Source organism: Mustela putorius, unplaced genomic scaffold, assembly GCF_011764305.1.
Source record: "Mustela putorius furo isolate JIRA1106 unplaced genomic scaffold, ASM1176430v1.1 tig00003896_pilon_pilon_pilon, whole genome shotgun sequence".
Lineage (NCBI taxonomy): Eukaryota > Metazoa > Chordata > Mammalia > Carnivora > Mustelidae > Mustela > Mustela putorius.
The window spans coordinates 9,886,702-9,910,836 of NW_025422045.1; the positions used below are offsets into that span (position 1 = coordinate 9,886,702).

At 39.8% G+C, this 24,135-nt stretch overlaps 1 protein-coding gene and 1 non-coding gene across 5 annotated transcripts; both read right to left on the reverse strand.

Moving 5' to 3' along the window:
• Positions 1–1,103: 1,103 nt before the first annotated feature.
• Positions 1,104–20,151, reverse strand: TIPIN (TIMELESS interacting protein). 4 transcript variants are annotated; one of them, XM_045067448.1, is made up of 9 exons: positions 19,984–20,151; positions 18,510–18,580; positions 16,944–17,084; positions 16,741–16,819; positions 16,259–16,334; positions 11,624–11,746; positions 11,332–11,395; positions 3,933–4,136; positions 1,104–1,744 (listed from the first exon to the last, which is right to left on the reverse strand). In XM_045067448.1, exons 3-9 carry the CDS (start codon positions 17,074–17,076, stop codon positions 1,563–1,565), a joined length of 861 nt encoding a protein of 286 aa, XP_044923383.1. In that variant the 5' UTR covers positions 17,077–17,084; positions 18,510–18,580; positions 19,984–20,151; the 3' UTR covers positions 1,104–1,562. The 4 variants fall into 4 exon arrangements, with proteins under 4 accessions (XP_044923383.1, XP_012914938.1, XP_012914939.1 ...); XM_013059484.2 differs by having other exon boundaries at positions 18,510–18,665; XM_013059485.2 differs by lacking the exon at positions 19,984–20,151 and adding an exon at positions 19,778–19,924.
• On the reverse strand, positions 10,324–10,457 carry LOC123388259. Its single transcript, XR_006602814.1, has one exon.
• Positions 20,152–24,135: the final 3,984 nt, after the last annotated feature.

Genomic DNA, 24,135 nt, shown 5'->3' on the forward strand with positions numbered 1-24,135 from the left:
TTGGCCTGGCCCTTATGGAAGACTTGTTATTTTGCCAGTGTATCCCACTGCTGGGAAAAAAAAAACTTTAGTCCTCCACCAGGCCAGTCCCCAGCCAGCCAGAGGCCCCCTCACCCCAGCCCATATGTTCTTGTGCTCAGCTTCTGGTTTTCAGCCCAACCATCCTTGTCACCCTCCATCACCAGCAGAAGTCAGCAAACCTGATAGCATTAAGATGCCTGCGTGTCCCCACTTCAGAGAGAAAGCCACTTTAGCAGCATCACTGTGCCAGTCTCACACACAAAAAGCAGCCTTCATGTGGCACCTGGCTGGCTCAGTTGGTGAAAAATGCGACTCTGGATCTCAGGGTTTTAAGTTTGAGCCCCACTGTGTGTAGCGATTACTTTAAAAAATAAAATCTTAAAAGAAGGAAAAAAGCAACCTTCCCATCTCCTAGTTTGTAAAAACTAGCTTTGCCTTTCCTTGTTGCCCATCGGAATCTGCCATGAACTAGACCCTTAAACTTGGTTGCCAATGTGTCACTTCATCTGTAATTCACTCCTCCACCAGGCTGATAAACTCAGGCAGGAAAAACTCCAATGAGATCTTCTCACCATCTGGCTGTAATACTCCTAACCTCGTATTTGCCATTCCCAAGTCTTTCATATTTCCTAGGATTTCCATTTCTGTATCATTATTGAACATGTCCTTCCCAGTCTTGTGTGGATCCTCCTAGGTGTTCTGTGTTCCCCATGATGCTTTGCAAGTTTCTCCCACTTGTCGGTAAGGTACCAAAGAGCATCTGAACTCCCCTAGAATGGACAGACGCAGGCCAGGCAATACAGCTGCCTTTCAGGTGACCCTTTTAAGTTTCTCCAAACACATGTAAACACATACAGAAACCTTAAACATTTTACCAAAAGTGTAAATTGCACAACTAAATAGCAATAAGAAACTTTCATAAAGTCTCTAGAGACAGTCTATAAGATTCCTTTTTTTTTTTTTTTTTTTTTTTTTTTTAAGATTTTTATTTATTTATTTGACACTCAGAGATCACAAGTAGACAGAGAGGCAGGCAGAGAGAGAGAAGGAAGCAGGTTCCCCACTGAGAGCTCGATGCGGGGCTTGATCCCAGGACCCTAGGATCATGACCTGAGCCGAAGGCAGAGGCTTTAACCCACTGAGCCACTCAGGTGCCCCTAAGATTTCTTTTTGTTAATGGACATTAATATTTATTATATATTTACATCTCAAAATCCCCAATTTAGTGAAAACGACATTCAATGGCACTCTAGCAGCAGAGGTGCTTCTTAACTACTAATCGCTTTTATAAAGTCACATCTATATAAAAAACATTAAATAAATAGGCTCAACTAAAGAAACAAGTATAAATACAAATAATACAATATTTTAAACAGAAATCTGTGAAAGTCTTACTACATAAGAATTTTCACTCCAAGTAGACAAAATACATACTAATCTAAAACTTAGAGGGTAAGAAGTTCATAGATTTTCTCTTAGTTGAAGCCTATCCAATCTCAGTAACATTTCTGGAGAAAGCATAAAGTTAATGACTATACATTTTAAAAGGAATGGTCCAGCTGTGTTGTCTCTGTTTTTAATTCGTCCTCTTCATTTACAGTATTGGCAGCAGCAGCAGCATCATGTGGATTATCTAGAATGTCTTTGTTAAATCCAACCAATGACTCCTCTTGATCCTCATCTGTATTAACCTCTTCAGTGGTCTGTGTGTTTATTAACAAGTCTAAAAGAGAAATCATCATTATTACTCATTATAAGCACCTGATCCAATCTTACCTGATAAATACAAATCTCTCCACAAACTTTTCTCAGTGGAAATGAAATCTATGATCACTTTCTTCCAATAGTCACCTGTATAGATGTATAAAGTTCATTCAAAAATGCAAGTCTTGAAAGGTACCAAACTCAAACTCTTGAATTGTACCCAAATGCAACTGTTCTCTTTCAAAAATCGCAGCTATTAGACGAAAATTTTTAAAAATCAAGTGCTCTTAACAGCTATACATCAAAGTGATCTCTAGCAAAGAAAATTTAGGATCCTTATTTCTATTTGGGCAAATTTTAAAGTAATACATTATAAATAGAAGATGGGCCTTAAAATGCTTATTGCCAGGTATACTTTGATAATGACAGCAAAGGAACTGCCATCAATGATAGTTGGATCTTCATGTCATTTTTCACCTGGTAGTAATAAAATACCCATTTGTAAAGCTGAAGATTAAATTCATATTTTATAACATGGTATCTTCACTATTTAACCATAATTCTTATTTTTCCATTTCAAAAGGAAAACTACATTGGAAATGGAAAAAGACATGCAGTTTGCTTCACTCAAAACCAATCTGGATTATTTTTAAATGTAGTTTTAATAATCTTGTCTAGTTTCCAAACTCACAGTCTGTTTTAAAAACAGCAAATTTTAAGTTTTATTTTTTTTTTTAAAGATTTTATTTATTTATTTGACAGAGAGAGATCACAAACAGGCAGAGAGGCAGGCAGAGAGAGAGGAGGAAGCAGGCTCCCTGCTGAGCAGAGAGCCGGATGCGGGGCTCGATCCCAGGACCCTGGGATCATGACCTGAGCCGAAGGCAGCGACTTAACCTACTGAGCCACCCAGGTGCCCCTAATTTTAAGTTTTAAAAAGAGAAGAGAATGCATCAGATAAGCAAACTGACAGCTAAGTGACACAATACAATAAAAATTAAGGACCTATGTAAGTCACAGCAAATGGCTCTAAAATCCTCAAAAGGTGCAGAAGGCATTTTATACGTTTAGAAAAGTACCATAATAATTAATGTTCAAAATTACGATCCTAAAGATAAAATATGGGGTCCCTGGGTGGCTCAGTTGGTTAAGTGTCTGCCTTTGGCTCAGGTCATGATCCTAGGGTCCCGGGATGCAGCCCTGAGTTGCAGCAGGGAGCCTACTTCTCCTCATGCCCCTCCCCTCCTTGTGTTCTCTCTCTCAAATAAATTTTTAAAATCTTGGGGCGCCTGGGTGGCTCAGTGGGTTAAAGCCTCTGCCTTCGGCTCAGGTCTTGATCCCAGGGTCCTGGGATCGGGCTCTCTGCTCTGCAGGGAGCCTGCTTCCTCCTCTCTCCCTGACTGCCTCTCTGCCTACTTGTAATCTCTGTCTGTTAAATAAATAAAATCTTAAAAAAAAAAAAAAATTTTAAATCTTTAAAACAAAAGGGGGGGCACCTGGGTGGCTCAGTGGGTTAAAGCCTCTGCCTTCGGCTCCGGTCATAATCTCAGGGTCCTGGGTTCGAGCCCCGCATCGGGCTCTCTGTGTGACAGGGAGCCTGCTTCCTCCTCTCTCTCTCTGCCTGCCTGCCTCTCTGCCTACTTGTGATCTCTGTCTGTCAAATAAATAAATAAAATCTTAAAAAAAAAAAAAAATGGGGGCGCCTGGATGGCTCAGTGGGTTCAAGCCTCTGCCTTCAGCTCAGGTCCTGGGATCCATCCCCGCATCGGGCTTTCTCCTCAGCAGGGAGCCTGATTCCTCCTCTCTCTGCCTACCCGTGATCTCTGCCAAATAAATAAATAAAATGTTTTAAAAAAATAAAATCTTAAAAAAAAATAAAGATAAAATATGTGTCACACACTTTAAGGAGTCAGGGAAGAAGAAAGATTCAGAATCAAGATGAAGGGATTAAAATAATTTTTAAAGCAGTCCCCAGCTATCCAGAAAACCATCTTAGACTCATTTATTCTTTGAAGATTCCAGATAGCTCACATACACACACACATAGATACACACATGCGTGTGCTTTCTCAAATGTATATAAATTTAATACATCAGATTTTCCTATTCCTAGAGGCATTTTATCTTGCAGATAGTAGAAAAGTTAAAATTTCTAACATGCCCTTGATATATTAATGGTAGCACATAAAACCCAGCATAAAATTTACCATTTCCAAGGGACTGACTATTACTCAATAGCTTTGCCTGCCTTCTTTCCAAGGCCAGTTGTTTATTTCTCTCAATTCTCTGTTGTTGTTCTTCTGTTAGGCTTCTACTTGACTCAGAAGCAAAATTCTCACTTCCCAGTGAGTTTGTCGAGAAGGGATCTAATTGGGTAGCCGTTACGTCGTGGCCATGATCTTCTCCTTCATCTGCAGTAGAAATGAAAGTTACTACATCTGTGGTTAGAAAAAAAGCTTAATGCAGCTATTAGTTAAAAGCCAGTTTAAAGTAACGAGGTGCCAGAACTGAACAAACTGTTTCTTCAAATTGTTCTGGGAGAATGTTCTAAATACTGATGATCCTTGAACAACAGAGAAGTTAGGGATGCCGACCCCCAGCACAGTCAAAAATCCAGAGAACTTCTGTGTCTCCAAAGCGTAACTACTAATAGCCGACTGTTGACCACAATACGAGTAACATAGTCAATTGACACGTATTATCTATATTATATGTACATATATACTGCACTTTTCAAGTAAGCTAGAGAAAAGAAAATGTTATTAAAGCATAAGGAAGAGGGTGCCTGGGTGGCTCAGTGGGTTAAGCCGCTGCCTTCAGCTCAGGTCATGATCTCAGGGTCCTGGGATCGAGTCCCGAATCGGGCTCTCTGCTCAGCAGGGAGTCTGCTTCCTCCTCTCTCTCTCTGCCTGCCTCTCTGCCTACTTGTGATCTCTCTCTGTCAAATAAATAAATAAAATCTTAAAAAAAATAAAGCATAAGGAAGAGAAAATACATTTACAGTACTGAACCATAAGAAATCTGTAAGTAGACCTGCTCAATTCAAACCCATGTTTTTCACGGGGTCACCTGTATGTGCCTATTCAAGCAAGTAAAAGGGAATACTTATGAATCATTCTAAAGAGACAAGTAAAATGGAAATACTAGTTTTAAAATATGCATGAACAGGGGCACCTGGGTGGCTCAGTGTGTTGAGCCTCTGCCTTCGGCTCAGGTCATGATCTCAGGGTCGTGGGATCAAGCCCTGCATCGTGCTCTCTGCTTGGCAGGGAGCCTGCTTCCCTCCCCACCCGCCTACTTTTGATCCCTCTCCGTCAAATAAATAAGTAAAATCTTAAAAAAAAAGTTTTCGTTAATAATAAAAATTTTTTTAAAAGCATGAGTAGAAAGCACAAGTTCTTAGTTATGATTAGAAAATATTTTCTGAAAAAAAATTTTTTTTTTTTGCTTGGGCTAATGAACTTAGAATCCAAACCATATTCTTGCTTTACATTAAACAAAAACATTTTAATAGCTTGCTATAGTGTCTATATAGCACAGTAAAATTTTATATAAGCTATTTTTTAATAGGGTAAAACTAAGACACAAAGTGAAAAAGGAGGGGTGCCTGGCTCAGGTGGAGCATGTGACTCTTGATCTTGGGGTTGAGTTTGAGACCCACAGTGTAGAAATTACTTGAAAATAAAATCTTTCCCGGGACGCCTGGGTGGCTCAGTTGGTTGAGCAGCTGCCTTCGGCTCGGGTCATGATCCCAGCGTCCTGGGATCGAGTCCCACATCGGGTTCCTTGCTCGGTGGGGAGCCTGCTTCTCCCTCTGCCTCTGCCTGCCATTCTGTCTGCCTGTGCTCGCTCGCTCTCCCTCTCTCTCTGATAAGTAAATAAAATCTTTAAAAAAAAAAAAAAAAAAAGAAAATAAAATCTTTCCCAAAAAGTGAAAGAAAAATTTAAAGATCTATAGACAGATTTCCACATTAATTAAAAAACAAAACAAAACTGTGCTTTCTACATAAGGCCTAATAAATTCTTAAAGCCCTATATGCCAGTTATCTCCAAGTAGGATGCCCCTAAAATGAACCACAATGGTATAGAAAGTAAATATTGGATCTTTCATTTTTATGTAAGGATTCAGAAAAACTGCTGAACTAACTTAAAGACAGGCAGTGACAAACTGTCATTTATCCATATGACAGGTATAGTGTGGCCTGGATGCTACCTTAAAAGCAGACAGCTCCATGCCACAGAAGGGCAGGACAGCTGGGCCCTCACTCGTTTTTTAAATTTCAGCATACTGTGAAATACAGCTAATTCTGATCACCCATTTAAGCAAACTGCCTAGTTGTAACACCAAAACAATCCCAACAAAATGCACAAGTGGTAGCTTAAAAAGGGTTTTGCAAAATAACAATACATAAAGAGAAGGTAGACAGAAAATAGAGACACAAGCAAGAACTTCACACAAGCACTTCACCTTCTCCCTACATCATTCACATTACAGGGTTAAAGGAAAAAAATAAGATAACGTCATCTGATCTGATGAGTGGACAAAAACAAACAAACCCCCAAACATATCAACACCACTATTTGAAATACGAATTTACACACACTAACCTTGTCCTACGTGTATACTGTGCCTTAAGGTATTAGTATTAGTTAATGTAAAAACCATCACAACTAGCAAAAAATTTAAAACTGAAGACAAACCTACATAATTATTCTGGTGAGGTTTAAAAATACTATGATACTGGGGCACCTGGGTGGCTCAGAGGGTTAAAGCCTCTGCCTTTGGCTCAGGTCATGATCCCAGGGTCCTGGGTTCGAGCCCCAAACTGGGCTCTCTCCTTGGCAGGGAACCTGCTTCCTCTTTTCTCTCTCTGACTGCCTCTCTGCCTACTTGTGATCTCTCTCTGTCGAATAAATAAAAAATCTTTAAAAAAAAATCCTATGATACTTGATTTTACAACCAAATCCTTTTGAAGTTTCTTCCTTAACAGTGAATGAAAAAGCAATATGCTTGTCCTTCCTGATGTAGAAAAAAAAATGTAGCAAGAAACCAAGATGCATTCCTTTGTCAGGAAATATTGATGGTATACAGGGAGAAAACATTGCTAGAGAAATTAAACAAGTATTAGAACCAGTTATGCAGGGCGCCTGGGTGGCTCAGTGGGTTAAGCCGCTGCCTTCGGCTCAGGTCATGATCTCAGGGTCCTGGGATCGAGTCCCGCATCGGGCTCTCTGCTCAGCAGGGAGCCTGCTTCCTCCTCTCTCTCTCTCTGCCTGCCTCTCTGTCTACTTGTGATCTCTCTCTGTCAAATAAATAAATAAAATCTTTAAAAAAAAAAAAAAGAACCAGTTATGCAATACTGGGGTTTCTACTGTGCTTCACCTTACAAGGTGTACAGGATTCCAAATGAATAAGAATGATATACATAAAGAACTACTGTTTTGTGAGCCATGGAAGGAAAGATCTCTTCAATAGTAAATGGCCTCCTTAATACAATGTTTTATGGAAAACCAGTGTGAACATAACCACTGATGAAGCTCTGACTGATAAAAATGGGGTTAAAAATTTTTGAAATTCCCTCACTGCAACATTAGCAGGCATGCAACTATGGCAAAGAAGCCAAAGACAAATATTCAGTGTGCTAGAGGATGCCATCATTTTAGCACACATAAACCAACAGATAAGCAAATACACAATAACTGAAAGGAAATAAGTACTATGGGGTAAAAAAGGATAGGGAATCAGGACTGGGAGTGGGAGTACAATTTTAACCCACTGAGCCACCCAGGTGCCCCGGGAGTACGATTTTAATAGTGTAGTCAGGGAGATTTCACTGAGTTGACTTTTGAGCACAGTTTGAAAGGGGTAAGAGAGCCATGTAGACTTGGGGGTGGGAAGGAGGACGAAGGATGTGTTCAAGGCAGAGTAAGAAGGCAAAAGCCTTAAGACAAAAATGTGCCTGGAAGGTTTGAAGAATAGCTAGGAGGCAAGTAGTCACTAAAGCAGTATGAGTGGGGAACTGTAAAAGATACAGTCAGAGAGGCAAGGAAGATAGGGTAAGGAGTAGATACTGTAGGGCCAAGAAGACATTGTGAGGATTTTGGCTTTTGCTCTGGGTGAAATAAGGAGCCACTATAGGGCTCTAAGCAGAGGAGTTACAGGACTATATATATGCCAAAAATATTAAAATTTAGCCCCTGATTGACTTTTAAGAAAACTGATTGAAAAAAGGTAGATGATAACTTGCTTGTGAACTTCAACAAGAATCCTTGCATTAGTGAATGGGATGGGAAAATGTTAAGTGCCATTAATGATACTCCACTTCTATCTGGATGAATCTTAGTAAGATAAAACTAAGATTTGTTGAGGGGAGACTGTATCTACCACACCTTCAAATCATCAATCAGGCTATCAGCCCAAAATTTTGGAGGAAAGAAAATATTCCAAAGAGCATTAAGTCATATTGTTCTCACTTTAAAACATCATGGTAATAATGTTCTAGTGAGAATTAAAATGTGCATTATTGGAGCATGGGTGGCTCAATGGGTTAATGGCTCAGGTCATGATCTCAGGGTCCTGGGATCAAGCGGCACATTAGGCTCCACACTCAGCAGGGAATCTGCTTCTCCCTCTTCCTCTGCCCCTCCCCCGGCTCATGCTCACTCATGCTCACTCTCTCAAATAAATAAAATCTTTTAAAAAAAAATGTGTTACTGGGCGCCTGGGTGGCTCAGTGGGTTAAGCCGCTGCCTTCGGCTCAGGTCATGATCTCAGGGTCCTGGGATTGAGTCCCGCATCGGGCTCTCTGCTCAGCGGGGAGCCTGCTTCCTCCTCTCTCTCTCTGCCTGCTTCTCTGCCTACTTGTGATCTTTCTCTGTCAAATAAATAGAATCTTTAAAAAAATAAAAAATAAAAAATAAATTTAAAAATGTGTTATTTATCATGTCAGTAGTCCATGTATTATAAAAATAAATAAAATGCTCAAAACACTTTTACTGTTGTAGTATCTTATCCAAAAGATCTGGAGACCATTCTCTTAGGATACAGAGAAGACAGATTCAACAACAAACAAGGCTGTGTGACAGAGGCCTCTTCTAAGTACCCAGTATTTCAGCAAGCCCATAATCCCATCAATAGTCCCATTAATTTATTGCCTCTGCACAAATGAGTCCCTCTCTCCAAAATCACTTTTGTCTGAACTCTCCTGTTTATCATTCAAAGTACTTGTGATTTGTTCTCTGTGAGGATGGCTTTCCCTTCCCCTGGGTAAAAGCAACTATGCTCACCTTTGCACCTAACCCTGTGCCCTGTTTCTAATTTCAGCACCTATCAGAATGGAGGTGATGTTATATCTCACTCACCCACTAGTCTGCTAGCCCATGAACCAAGGGTCTGATCTTATTCATCTTTTTTTTTTTTTAAAGATTTTATTTATTTATTTGACAGAGAGAGAGATCACAGGTAGGCAGAGAGGCAGGCAGGGGTGGGGGGTGCAGGCTCCCTGCTGAGCAGAGGGCCCAGTGCAGGGCTTGATCCCAGGACCCTGAGATCATGACCTGAGCTGAAGGCAGAGGCTTAACCCACTGAGCCACCCAGGCGCCCCTTATTCATCTTTATCCCTGAAACACTAGCACACACTATGCCCCTCAAAAACTCCTACCAAATAAACTACCTGACCCAGCGGTATGTGCTGTGGAATTTAGTTACTAATTCCTTCCATATACCAAATCCTATCCCACAGATACATACCATATCTTACCAAAATATTAAATCTTGGATTATATGAATCACAATTTTTTATTTTTTAATTGGATTTCAGTTGATTAGTGTATTTTTTGAATTCTAACACTTCTTCCAAGACACCGGTAAAGAATAAAAATCAATTTCAAAACTAAAAATGAATCAATCATTTTTAGTATTGATTTCTCATTTTTCAAATGTATTTTCATAAAAGCTATTTAATGTTAAAAATCTTTTTAAAAGAGATTCTTTAAAAAAAATTTTTTTTATTAACATATATTATTTGCCCTAGGGGTACAGGTCTCTGAATCATCAGGCTTACACACTTCAAAGCACTCACCACAGCACACATCCTCCCCAATGTCCATAACCCCAATCACCCTCTCCATAAACCCCCTACCCCCAGCAACCCTCAGTATGTTTTGTGAGATTAAGAGTCTCTTACAATTTGTCTCCCTCCCAACCATGTTTCATTTTTTCCTTCCCTACCCCCCAAACCCCCCACTTTGCCTCTCAAATTCCTCGTATCAGAGATCATATGATAACAATTTTTCATTTTTAATAGCAACTTATAAATAACTTGGGGGATTCTGCAGGGAGCCTGTATTTTCTACCACATCTATTACAAATTTAAAAAACAAAAATAGGGACGCCTGGGTGGCTCAGTTGGTTAAGCAGCTGCCTTCGGCTCAGGTCATGATCCCAGCGTCCTGGGATCGAGTCCCACATCGGGCTCCTTGCTCCGCGGGGAGCCTGCTTCTCCCTCTGACTCTGCCTTCCACTCTGTCTGCCTGTGCTCGCTCTCGCTCTCTCTCATAAATAAATAAAATCTTTAAAAAAATAAAAATAAAAATAAACATGTATGGAGCCATCGCACAGAGAATCTGATAACTATACAGACCCTGTCGGCAGGAACCATGTTTTAATGTGTGTGACTACCTATGGTCGCACTGTACAACTAACAAATGCAACCAGTACCAGGAACAGTCACACAGGTCTTACGGAAGACCTACAGAGATATTCCTCAACTAAAAATGGGGTTATGTCCTGATAAGCCCTCATAGGTTGATAGTAAGTCAAAATGGATTTAATATACCTCACCTACCTTAAACGTACTCAGAACACTAACATTACCCTAGTTAGGCAAAATCATGCAACACAAAAACTGTTTTATAATACAGTGTTGAATATCTCATGTAATTTATGGAATACTGTAGTGAAAGTGGAAAACACAGTGGTTGTATGGGTACAAAATGGTTGTCAGTTTATCGGTGGTTTGCCCTCATGTGTGGCTGCTCCTGCCCCGCATCACAAGAGTATCACAGCACATGTGCTAGCCTGGGGGGGAAAAATCAAAATCTGAAATTCTACGTATGGTTTCTAGTGAGTGTGTATCACTTCTGCACCATTATAAAGTCAAAGAATCATAAAGCAAACCACTGTTAAGTTGGGGACCATCTATGTACAGGATCTATACTCTTAAGAGAAATGTAAACTATTTCACCATCAAATTATGCTAATTCCCCATAGCCACTTTTAATGGTGTGTTATGAATATGAACTAGTGTCATTTACTTTCATTAACCAAGCACTACAAAGGATAAATGGGTATCAGTTCTCAAAGGCTCAAGTTCTATGACTAAATATATTTCTACATCTCTTAATGGCACTGTAGGCATATCTTTAAGAAACAAGTGTCAAACAATATTCTAGATGTACCAAGGCATTTTAACTCATTCCTATTTACTATAATTATGTCTACTCAATTACTCAATATAGATGAAGAATCCAGTGCTTAATCTACCCCTGCCCCAACTAGATCTATTTCTAACAGCAAAATTGTTATAAATAAACCTGTATTCTTACCATTATTGCTAATAAAATCTTCATGTAAAATAGGCAGGTCAAGTCGAATTCGCTTTAAACAGGTCTGAAAATAAAGAGATATTTTTACATTTTCATCAGAACACTTAGGATAAAATGAGAATTTATTCAATTCTTAGTTTCAAAAAAGTTGTTCTTCAAATAACTACTATTTTTTTCCTACCATGATAGATTTCAAAATAAAAACACCAAACAGTGACTTAGCCTCAACTAAAATCCATCCTTGGCACTATTTAGCATTATAAATGATAATCATAATAATCTCAACACCTACCTGAACTTCCTTTTTACTTCCCAGGTATTCAACTCTGTCAATAAAATCCTCAAATTGCAGCTTAGGGAATAGCCTATGTGCCCAATGCTCCATGTGTCTGATTAGCGTTTTCAAGTCTTCAGCCTGGCACATAAAAATAAAAATGCTAAACAGAAGACTCATTCTCAGAACTAACCTTGTCAGCAGATTTCAGAATTGAATAGTAATGCCAAAGTCACTGGTGTCATTTTATATTTATAAGGTTAAGAAACTTCTGAAGAAACTTTAAGAAGAGGAACTATTCATGGAGTTTAACTATTCATGCAGTCTAAAAGTGCACTGGATATAGATTAAAAAAAAAAAACAGTAAAAAACATGATAAAAGTTAAAAGATAATCATATATCTTTTCAAAAAAGAATTTATTTATTTATGTGAGAGAGAAAAAGAGCCCACAAGAGAGCACAAGCAGGGGGAGCGACAGAGGAAGAGGGATAAGCAGGCTCCCTGCTGATCAGGTAGCCTGATGCAGGGCTCAATCCCAGGACTCAGGGATCATAACTTGAGCTGAAGGCAGATGGATATCATGTACCTACTCAGAACTGTAAAGGAATATGTGAAAATAAGCTTTAATAAAATATGTCAAGATATCTTCTAGGAATAATTAACCAAAATGACAGGTCCCTAAATCATACATAGAGAACAAAGCATTGAGAATTCAAAACTACAAAAATAGGGGCGACTGGGTGTCTCAGTGGGTTAAAGCCTCTGCTTTTGGCTCAGGTCATGATCCCAAGGTCCAGGGATCGAGCCCCACATCAGGCTCTCTGCTCAGCAGGGAGCCTGCTTCCCCCACTTTCTCTGCCTGCCTCTCTGCCTACTTGTGATCTCTGTCAAATAAATAAATAAAATCTTTAAAAAATAAAAAATAAAAATTAAAAAAAAACTACAAAAATATATTCGGATATCCCAAGGGTAAGTACAAAGACTAGCAACAACAGTTAAAATGTTAAAAAAAAAAAAAAGATTTAAAAAAAATGTTCTCAGGGCACAATTCCTCTTTATATATGAAATTTTATTTTTTTTTTTTTTATTTTATTTTATTTATTTTTTTTTTTTTTAAAGATTTTTTATTTATTCATTTGACAGAGATAGATCACAAGCAGGCAGAGAGGCAGGCAGAGAGAGAGGGAAGCAGGCTCCCTGCTGAGCAGAGAGCCCGATGCGGGACTCGATCCCAGGACCCTGAGATCATGACCTGAGCCGAAGGCAGCGGCTTAACCCACTGAGCCACCCAGGCGCCCCTATATATGAAATTTTAATTTAACATTTAAATTTTTAAAAGCAAAAATGAAAAACAAAGTTTAATAAACTGGACTAAGGAATAACAAAATTGCAAATTCCTGGTTTTAATGTAAAATATTTTATTCTTCTCTTAATAGGATTTTAAAGATTTATTTACTTATTTTTGAGACAGTGTATGTGAGAGAGGACGCTTGCACACGAGTGGGGAGAAGGGCAGGGGGTAGAAATCTCCAAGCAGACTCCCCAATGAGCACAGGGCCTGAGAGATCATGACCTGAGTGGAAAGCAAGAGTGAGACACTCTTAACCAACTAAGCCACCCAGGTGTCCCTTAACAATATTTTAAAACAGGGGTGCCTGGGTGGCTCAGTAGGTTAGGGCCTCTGCCTTCGGCTCCGGTCATGATCCCAGGGTCCTGGGATCAAGCCCCACATCAGGTTCTCTGCTCGGCAGGGAGCCTGCTTCCTTCTCTCTCTGACTGCCTCTCTGCCTACTTGTGATCTCTGTCTATCAAATAAATAAAATCTTAAAAAAAAAAAAAACAAAAACAAACAGTATTTTAAAACAGAATAGTCAAGGGGTGCAGGTGGCTCAGCTGACTCAGGTCATGACCTCAGGATCCTGGGATGGAGTCCCACATTGGGCTCTCTGCTCAGCAGAGAGTCTTCTTCTCTGCCTCTGCTTCTCCCCCTGCTTATGTGTTCTCTTTCTCAAATAAATAGTAATAATAAAAAAAAAATAGAACTGTCAAAAACACAGGCTCTGGATCACACTGTATAGAATCAAATCTCAATCCTGCTACCTAATAGCTCTGTGACTTTAAGCAAATCACTCTACTGCTGTGCCTTCTTTTTCGCGTTAAGAGAATATTTTACACACTTTGTAGGGTTATGAGAAGTAAGTAATACAAGTAAAGTGCCTGACACAAAGTATACACTCAAATACTGGCTACTTTCCTGTTATCTGATCTTGTCTAAGAAGGCAATGGTCAACCCGACCAGTAACTAAACATGTAATACCAACAGCATTGTGTTTGCAGCACATACATTAAAGTAATACAAAGAGGATGTGCTTTCCTTCTCATTCTGATAATAAAGGTAAGTTTATTTATTCGTATTTAATTCAATCACCTAAGATTATTTTCTAATTGTTGGGGGGTAGCTGATCAGTCACCTCACAATATCATGTTAGACCTAAGGGTCAAAAGAGAAACACCTAAATACACCTAAATTTATGTCCTAAGTCATACATGGAGAAAAAAGCAGTGAGGATTCAACTCTGTGACAAAACAGGAAGAACTTCCAAGGGCAAAGCACAGAAGACTAAACAGCATAAACTCCTGGAGCTCACCCTCACCCAGTGAAGAAACACAAAATTTGTATCCTTCATATAAACTCATTTATTTTAATAAAGTACTTATTATGAAAATGGTGAGGACTTCATTAAAGTCAAAGCACCAATTCATCCTTACAGCCTGAAAATTTCAACAAGGGCAATGAATTAACTCGGATTGTTTTGTGTTTTGTCTTGTTTTGTCTTTTTCTTTTTAGGTAAGCTTTATACCCAACATGGGGCTTTAACTCACAACCCCAAGATTGAGTCTCATGCTCCACTAACTGAGCCAGCTAGGTGTCCCTCTTTTTTTTTGAGATGGGTATGCTTTTTTTTTTTTAAAGATTTTATTTATTTATTTGACAGAGAGAAATCACAAGTAGATGGAGAGGCAGGCAGAGAGAGAGAGGGAGGAGGAAGCAGGCTCCCCACTGAGCAGAGAGCCCAGGACCCTGAGATCATGACCTGAGCCGAAGGCAGCGGCTTAACCCACTGAGCCACCCAGGCGCCAGAGATGGGTATGCTTTTAAAATATCCTGATTTACATTTAGTTTTCTGGCAAAATAGGACAGACTTCTATTCTCTCTTCCCATCCACTGAAGCTGAGCAAAGGTACTACAATTTTTTAGCCTCCCAGCTTTAAAATCTTGGATTTTTTGTTTTTATTTTATTATTATTATTTTTTTTAAGTAAGCTCTACATACAACGTGGGGCTTGTATTCATGACCCCAAGATCAGGAGTTACACGTTCTACCAACTAAGCCAGTTGGGCACTCCTCCTGGGATTATTTTTTTTACTTCTTTTTACCTCCTTATATCCAACTGCCTGTAAGTACTGTACGTTGTTTATGTCTCTACTACTACCCTATCAGGCTATCTTGACCTTGTCATCTTCACCCTGGTAGTGCGACAGTATCTGAATTGCCCTCTGCTTCCAGTCTCTTCCCTCCTTCCCATTATCCTGCATGCCACACTAAGATGGTGCTCACTGTTACATTAACAGTACTGTAGCCGGACTACGAAAGGGGAAGTCTTAACTGTTGACTTTGGACACTTAAACCTCTAAAATTCCCGGCATCTGGGTGGCTTAGTCACTTAAGCGTCTGCCTTCAGCTCAGGTCATGGTCCTGAGATGGAGCCCCCCATCAGGCTCCCTTATCAGTGGGGAGTCTTCCTCTGCCGCTGCCCCTGCTTATGCTTGCTCTCTGTCAAATAAATAAATAAAATCTTTAAAAGAATTCTAAAATCTCATTTCCTTAACTAGATAATGGGACCAACAAACCTACCCCACAGGTTTGAGAATTAAAGAATATATTTGAAAATACTTTATGAACTGCAAAGCTCTATAAAGATAACTGCAAAAAATTATATCTACACTCTACATTATTCAAAGATAAGAGACTTTTAGGGGTGCCTGTGTAGCGCAGTCAGTTACGCTATGACTCTTAAACTCAGCCCAGGTCTCAATCTCAAGGTCATGAGTTCAAGCCCCATACTGGGGGCTCCCAATTTTTAAAAAAAGAGAGATAAGAGACTTATCTTTAAAAAAAGGGAGAAAGATAAGAGACTTTAAAAATATACACTTAGACAGTGATCAACAGTTCTTAAATGTCTTCATTTTTCAACTTAAATGATGCCTATTATGAATTAGACACATGACAAGATATGTGTCATATTTGGGGGACATGTAACTGATACAAGTCAAGTCCTTGCTCTCCTGAAGCCTAAAATTGCTCTTTCAGGTGACTAAGTCAAATTCATTCCTAGGAATTATAAAGTACAAACTCAAAACTTACAGACTTAGATGTGATTTTCCAAAGCCATAGAGTGGCAAAAATGAGACTATAAGACTTGTTTTCTGACTCTTAAAGCAGGGCCCTCTCCACTACATCTTAGCTTCTCAAGAGATATGATAAAAGATAGTATCTTTGAAACATTCTAAGATTCCTCAGAACATGATAATGGGCCCACAGTTCTACCGATATTTGAAAGAACAAAGAATAAAAATCAGACAATTCTTACCTCATGACCTTTACCTTTGAATTTCACCTTATCAAACACATGCCTTAATGCTGGAAGCCCTCTCTCTGAAATTAATCTGTGAAGAGAAATATGTTCTAAATTTCAAGTTTTCTAGAACCACCAAGGCCAAAGCAAAACCATTATTATCCACTGAACTGAAAAACAAAAGTGCCTGGCTGCTTCAGTCAGCTTAACATCCAACTCTTGATTTCAGCTCAGGTGATGATCTCAGGGTCCTAAGATCAAGCCCCACAATGGGATCCACACTCAGTGGGGAGTCTGCTTGAGTCTCTCTCTCTCGCTCCCTCTGCACCCCCATCACTCTCTCAAATAAATAAATAAATCTTTAAAAGGAAAAAAGGACAAATAACTAAAGTCCAAATTGTACAAACTGAACGTTTTTTATATAAGGAGTAAAAAACATAATGTGAAAGAAAAAAAAAAAAGAAAGAAAGAAATGTTTAAGGAAATAGTAAATGTACCTCTGAGCATCCAGCTTGGGTATATTCCGTTTAACTGTTCTCTTTGGAGGTACAGGAACAGGTACTCCTCTCCCTGACTCTGGTGAAATACACCAAGATTTAATATTACTTAAATAATTTAGGCCTCATTTATAAAATGTATCATTTCTATGCTAATAGATGGATAACTGAACACAGGCACTTTCTTGGAACTCTATAAAGACCTTCATCAGGTTCAGTTCCTTCACCATCTTCTCTCTGTGGAGAGGCTGGAGGTGGAAAAGGAGGAAAAGTTTCATCTTCTACATGCTCATAATCTGGTAGGTCAATCAAGCCATTTTCCTGTGGCTCCAGCATCTTTTCCTCTACAGGAAAGAAAAAATAAACATGTTTATTCATCCAAGTAGTCTCCCTATTACACAGTTAAGTTCTACCTATAGCAAAATGCATGTGTTTCCGTCAGTTAAACACATCATGAAAAGAAGTGGAGATTGGTTATAGGGAAAAAACTACTGGTTTAGAAATCAGAAGTGAGTTCTAACATAGACCCTATCACCCAGTAACTGCATGATTTTCAGCAAATCATTTTCCCTCAACTGTTGAGTCTCCCCTCAGAGGGCTTCAAACTATGGTTCAAATGGGTGTGAGAGAGACAGGGTTCAGGTACCTCACCCCCACTTTAAACAGAGCAGCTTTTTAAAAAGTCAGTTTACAAATTCATCTTTTAGTTAAGGTTTCCTGTGAGAGAAGGGAAATAATCCTAAGGCTGATAAAATGAAAGAACCCTTTTCAGTACCATCAAACTTGACAACATCTAACACTTTTGATCAGTTCCTTTCTCCTTTTTCTGGAAAGGTATTTTTGTTGGTTTCTGAAACACAGCACTTATTTGGTTTCCTCCCTTTCTGAACACTGCTCCTAGAATCTTCTGTGCAGATTCATCTTCCCCTAACTGGTCAGTAGGTATTCAAGACTCCATCATAGGCCCTCTTCACTTCTTTACGTGCATGGTTTTAATAATCATTGATAGATGAATATTTATCTCTCGTTTTTTATCTCTACTCTAGGCATCAAATCTGAGCTCCAGATCCCTATATCTCCTTTTACAGCTCTTCAATTTCTCAAAGGCAACTATATCATCTCATGTACAAAACCAAACTTCTAAATTTCCCAATTCAGTGAGTGACATCTATCCATCCATGCAAGTAAGAGAACTATAAATCACCCCTGATACCTCCTTCCCCATCCATCCTACTTATCCTGTCCATTTTACTTCCTAAGCATCAGTTAAGTCTTTCCATTTCTCCCTATCTCCACAACCACTTCCTAACATTCCTTCCTTTCGTTACTCCATTATTCATAACCACTTTTGCCTTTTTCAAACCATTCTCCATACTATACTAGACTAAGGCTCTGGAAATGTAAAGCCAATCACATTACCACTTAGCTTAAATATTTCAATGGGTTCCTACTGCTCTTGGGCTAATGAGAAAATGCCAAAGCTCTGCTTGGTCTGGCACCTTCCTACTTCTCCAGCCTCACTTCAAACAACTTTTCATGCTCTTTTTTTTATCTTGAAAGAGCCATATCCCTCAGGCCATGGGAATGGGAAAAAATGGGGGAAAAGTCCATTGCTAAGGTTGTTTCTTATCTTGAGGGCTCTTCGCAGACTCCCTGTCTCTTTCAGATCTCAACTCTCACCTCCTCAGATAAGTCTACCCCAATTTCCCTGAATTAAATCTCCTATAATAAGCATTCAAAGTACCAAGTACCAATTTCATGGCACTTACCCAGTTTCAATATTATTTTCCATTTCTGTGATTATTTGACTAATGTTTGTCTTCCATACTAGACTGCAGCTCTAAAAAGGCAAAGACCAGGTGAGTCTCTTTGTGCTCCACCACTATATCCCCAAAGCTGGTATACAGCAGGTGCTCCACAAATATCTGTTGAGTGAAGGAATAAAGATTCCAAAGCTTCCCTCAAACTGTAAAACTACTAGAGCTAAATGATCCCTAAAATCTCTCCAATTCTAAATTTCCATGACCACAGATACAAAAAAAAAAAAAAAAAAAAAAAAAAAAAAAAAACACGTATCAACTCCTGATGATGACCCACCTTTTATCTTCAACTAAGGCTCAATAACCATAGATTTTCAAAATTGGAAAGGCAATGAGATATAATCTAAAGTAGCTTCCTAGCTACAGTATAGTCAGGTTAAGTTTGATCCTAGTCAAGTTTCTTTGGAAAGAAATGGGGTCCACACTTTTGAGAACAGGGAGCCATGAGTTTGATGGCAGGGCACAAACTATATTAAGTGTAGCAAGATGCAGCGTAAGGAATTGGCCAAGCATGGGGGTTGTCAGTAAACTGGTTGTGAATAAGGCTGCTCTCTGATCTTTCACTTCTTGACGGTGGTGGCATACTGTTTTTAGACACTGATGAAATTCTCTTAGCTTCCCCGCTCTGGTCCTCAAACTCTCAAAGGAGTCAAGGTAACAACGAAATTTAATATCCAAACTCCAATTCGTCCCCAGACCCTTAAGGGGTCCAATGTCCAACTTCATCCAAATTATCAAAACAGTAGCCCGTGTCGAAAGGGGATGACTCGGGGCGCCTGGGTGGCTCAGTGGGTTAAAGCCTCTGCCTTCGGCTCAGGTCATGATCCCAGGGTCCTAGGATCGAGCCCCACATCGGGCTCTCTGCTCGGCAGAGAGCCTGCTTCTTCCTCTCTCTCTCTGCCTGCCTCTCTGCCTACTTGTAATCTCTGCCTGTCAAATAAATTAAAAAAAAAAAATTAAAAAAAAAGAAAGGGGATGACTCCATGTCCTCCTTTGCCAGCCACCCTAAAACCACTCTGCCACTCCATCTCCCTTCTCCACCCTTCCCATCCCCGCTGCCCTAGTCTCCCTTCAACTTCATTCATCCATTCATCCTACATTTACAGGACGCCTTCTATGTTTAGAGGCGTCCGGACATAAGGTAGCCCGAGACGTAGAGGTGGACTGACGACGCACATTCCCTCCCACTACAGGACTGAGTTCGGCGAGAGGCGGACCCGAAGGAGAAACCACAGGGAGAAGTGCCCGCCCTCTTCCCCACAGGTCGCGGCCTCTCCAGTCCCCCTCTGTCCCGGTCTGTCGCAGTCTTCTCCAACCTCCACACTCCCACCCCGCGACGCCCCAGCACCCCTGCTCTCCCGCCCCCCCTCGCTCCACCACCGCTCCCCGCAGGCCCTCTACTGGTCCGCGTGCCCGCTCTCACCTCACGCTCGCTGCGGCGGCCACAGCGCGGGGCTAGACGCGGCCCCCAAACCGCGTTGATCGCGAGACTCTGGAGAACGCGCCGCGAGAAGAGGCCTCCGAGTTTGGCGCCAAATCTGCGCGGGACCCGCCTACCCGCGCCCCCCAGGTGCCGCCCGCCCGCGTTCGTCCCCGCCTTTCCGGGGTCCCGCCTTCCCACCGCGCCGCGCCCGCAGCTTCCGCCTTCCGGAATTCTTTAGAGGAGGTGGACTTTACTTACTTGAAGCTCATTATTTGTAACTCTCTAGGCAGTTGAGAGTTTGGGGAGAGGTTTGTTTTCTAGAAAACTGGCTTGTGGATGGAGCAGAGAAAATAGAGCCGAAAGAATTTGGTAAGAAACTACCGATTCTTCAGAGTTCATAATTCCTTGAACACTGAGTTTTATTGTTTATTGAATAATGAGCTGAGAAAAGAGGTGGTAAAGAGTTAAATAACCCATTATATGTTAACTTAAAATGGAAAAAAAGGAGTTATGACACAAAATGTAAAAAATTTTACAAAAAATGTAAAAAATTGCGTTTAATTTTTATTTTTATTGTTATTATTTTTTTTAAGTGAGTTAAGGGGGCCCTGACTGGCTCAATTCATAGGGCATGCGACTCTTCATCTCAGGGTAGTTAAGTTCAAACCCCACTTGGTAGAGTTTACTTTTAAAAAGTGAGTCCAAATACATTCGTATTTACTTATATTCCCGCACATACACACAAGTGAGGAAAATAATATATAACTAATACCTGTGGGGATGGGAACTGGGCATATGGCGTGAGGTGGGTTGGGGACTTAACTCTGTACCTTTTTTTTTTAAATTAAGCTTTAGCCCAAAATGGGGTCTGAACTCATGACCCTGAGATCAAGAATCACTCTACCTACTGAACCAGCCAGGAGCCCCTGTACCTCTTTTTTTTTTTTTTTTTTTTAAGATTTTATTTATTCACTTGACACACACAGGAATCACAAGTAGTCAGAGAGGCAGGCAGAGAGAGAGGGGGAAGCAGGCTCTCCAATGAGCAGAGACCCCAACACGGGACTGGATCCCAGGACCCCAAGATCATGACCCAAGCCGAAGGCAGAGGCTTAACCCACTGAGCCACCCAGGTGCCCTGTACCTTTTTTTAACATATAAATACATTAGCTATTCAAAAAACAGAAACAGTTATCTGCAGCAAATACAGCATCAAGATTTGACAAACCACGATGAGTAGTGTTTTGCAACATTATTCTACTTTTCTATAACTTGGAGTATTTTAGTAAAATTCTAAAAGAATAAATCATATATGTGAGAAGGATAAGATAAAATAAATTGCAAGCTATATTGTCTAAAATTATGTATGCAAATGTGTACATATACCACATTTTCCTTAATTTTATGATTTTATTTCTATACATTTATTTACATAAAATATGTATAAAATGCATTTACTTATATCTATACATGCAAGATAATATGTGTTAATATTAACCAATTAAAAAAGTGAACACTGGGGCGCCTGGCTGGCCCAGTCAGTAGAGAATATGACTCTTAATCTCCAGGGTTGTAAGTTTGAGCCCCATGTTGGGTGTAAAGATTATTTAAAAATAAAATCTTTTAAAAAAAGAAAGAAAATTAACATTAATTTGAAAAGGGACTGTCAACTTCAAAAGTCTGAATAACTGAAGCAAAAGGCATTCTTCTAATTATCCAGATAACAGTCTATATTTCACACAAATAAAGTAAATGTAAAAGCACTTAAAGAAATTGAAAATTTATATCTATCTCCTCACCCACCCCCACATCAAAAAGCCCAGAGCAGAAGCTCTGCGGGTTTGAACCTCAGTTCCATTATTTACTACTTAGTGACCTTGGACTCTGCTTCCGTTTTCTCAGTATTACTAACAGAACCTACTAAATAGGATTATGAGGAGGATGAAATTATAGTACTTAGTGTTACCCTTTATTATCCATATAATTTTTAGAATATTTGACCCTTTGAGAAAATGTAAATACTTTAGCAAGTCATTTGTGGGCCCATGTGAATATAACTACCATTGACTTCACATATTATTGTCAAAGACTAATTGTCTCTTTTGTTCATATGTGAGGAATACTAGAAGTATATTTTCTGTAGCAATTTTGCCAGAGGTATAAAGATATATTTCCCACGGACCATATCATTAGCACATTTTAAAAATAGCTTAATGGTCTTTTGTTTGTTTTAAAGATTTTATTTTAATCTCTGCACCCAACGTTGGGCTCGAACTAAAAACCCTGAGATCAAGAGTCACATACTCTACTGACTGAGCCAGCCAGGCACCCCAGGAGTTTAATGTTTTTAAAAGTGAGTAGTATTAAAGGAAAAAAATCAGACTGTTAAAGAGCAAAGGTTGAGTATGGAGTGTAAAAGTTTCTCTTGCAAGCAGAGAACCCACCCAGTCCAGAGATGAGTTTTGAAAAAAGAGGAATGGAGTACATCTTTTACAACCAAAAGACTATGACCTTTTTACATCTCACATTAAAAAAGGGAAACCTCGGATTCTTATTGACCGGTTGGTGTTATTTGGATTTAACACTTAGGTGAGTGCTGGGCTGGCTGGTGGTAGTGGTCTGCTGTGTATCTGGGGACTACATCTCAAGACTATGGCATCTATTTGTCCCTGGCTTGTACATGACATGCCCAAGTTGAGATTGTATCACCTAACCAGGGCTACATCAGCATTAGCAATTAAGGTGGCCAAGGCCAGGAATAATAAAATCAGATCTGATTCAGCCAGAAATAACAGAAAAAAAAAACCCAACACACAGAAACTATAATAAACTGAAATAGCAATAAGCAAAATAGAAAGCTTATTTGTTTCTCATGTATAAGAAATCTGGAGGGGGATGGCTGGGTGACTCAGTCGGTTAAGCATCTACCTTTGGCTCTGGTCATGATCCCAGGGTCCTGGAATTGAGTCCCAACAGCGGGCTTCCTGCTCAGTGTGAAGCCTGCTTCTCCCTCTGCCTGCCTCTTCCCCTGCTTGTGCTGTCTCTCTCTCTAACAAATAAATAAATAAAATCTTAAAAAAAAAAAAAAAGGAAAAGAAAAGAAATCTGGAGGTAATGAGTTGGAAAGGGATTTCATGGTGTTAGGAATCCAGACTCCTGTCTTCTTCCTTTACCACATAAGCATCTCATTCTCAAGTTCACCTTATTGTCCAAGATGGCTTCTAGCACTCCAGCTGCATTCCACTCAGTAGGAAAGAGGAACAAAACAGTACATTTTAAGAACATTTCCCAGAAGTTGCATACAATTCCGTTTACATCTCATTATGCGGAACGTAATCACATGGCCACACACAGCTGCAAAGGAGACTGAGAACATAATCTTTATTGTTAGTGGTCATGGCCCAGAAAAAATTTAGGGTTTGTGTTACTGTGGAAGGGGTAAAAGGGGTAAAAAGATTTTGGGGGACATAGCACATTGCCTCAAATAACAAAATAGAAATGATAAGACTAATACGTACAATTTTGGGATAGTTCCAAGAATATTAAGAACATGAATAGCTAGTACTTTCACAATAATGCACACAAACAATTCTCAGTATAAGAAGACTTACATCACTGTGCATTGTGCTATGCATTTTGGAATCTTTCCTAGAATACATTTTTTTTTTTAAGATTTTATTTGAGATTTTATTTGAGAGATCACAAGTAGGCAGAGAGGGTGGGGGAAGCAGGTCCCCCGCCGAGCAGAAAGCCTGATGCGGGGCTCGATCCCAGGACCCTGAGATCATAACCTGAGCCAAAAGCAGAGCCTTTAACTCACTGACTGAGCCACCCAGGCGCCCCATCTAGAATACATTTTTAAGCCACATTATCAGCTCTACTAAGAACTTAAAAGTCTGACATGATCAAATCATTTTATTGCTCTGAGCCTGTTTGCTCTTCTGTAATACAAAAGGTATGGATTATTTGACCCCCAGGGTACTTTTTTTTTTTTAAGATTTTTATTTATTTATTTGATAGAGATCACAAGTAGGCAGAAAGGCAGGCAGAGAGAGAGGGGGAAGCAGGCTCTCCGCTGAGCAGAGAGCCCGATGTGGGGCTCGATCCCATGACCCTGAGATCATGACCCGAGCCGAAGGCAGAGGCCTAAAC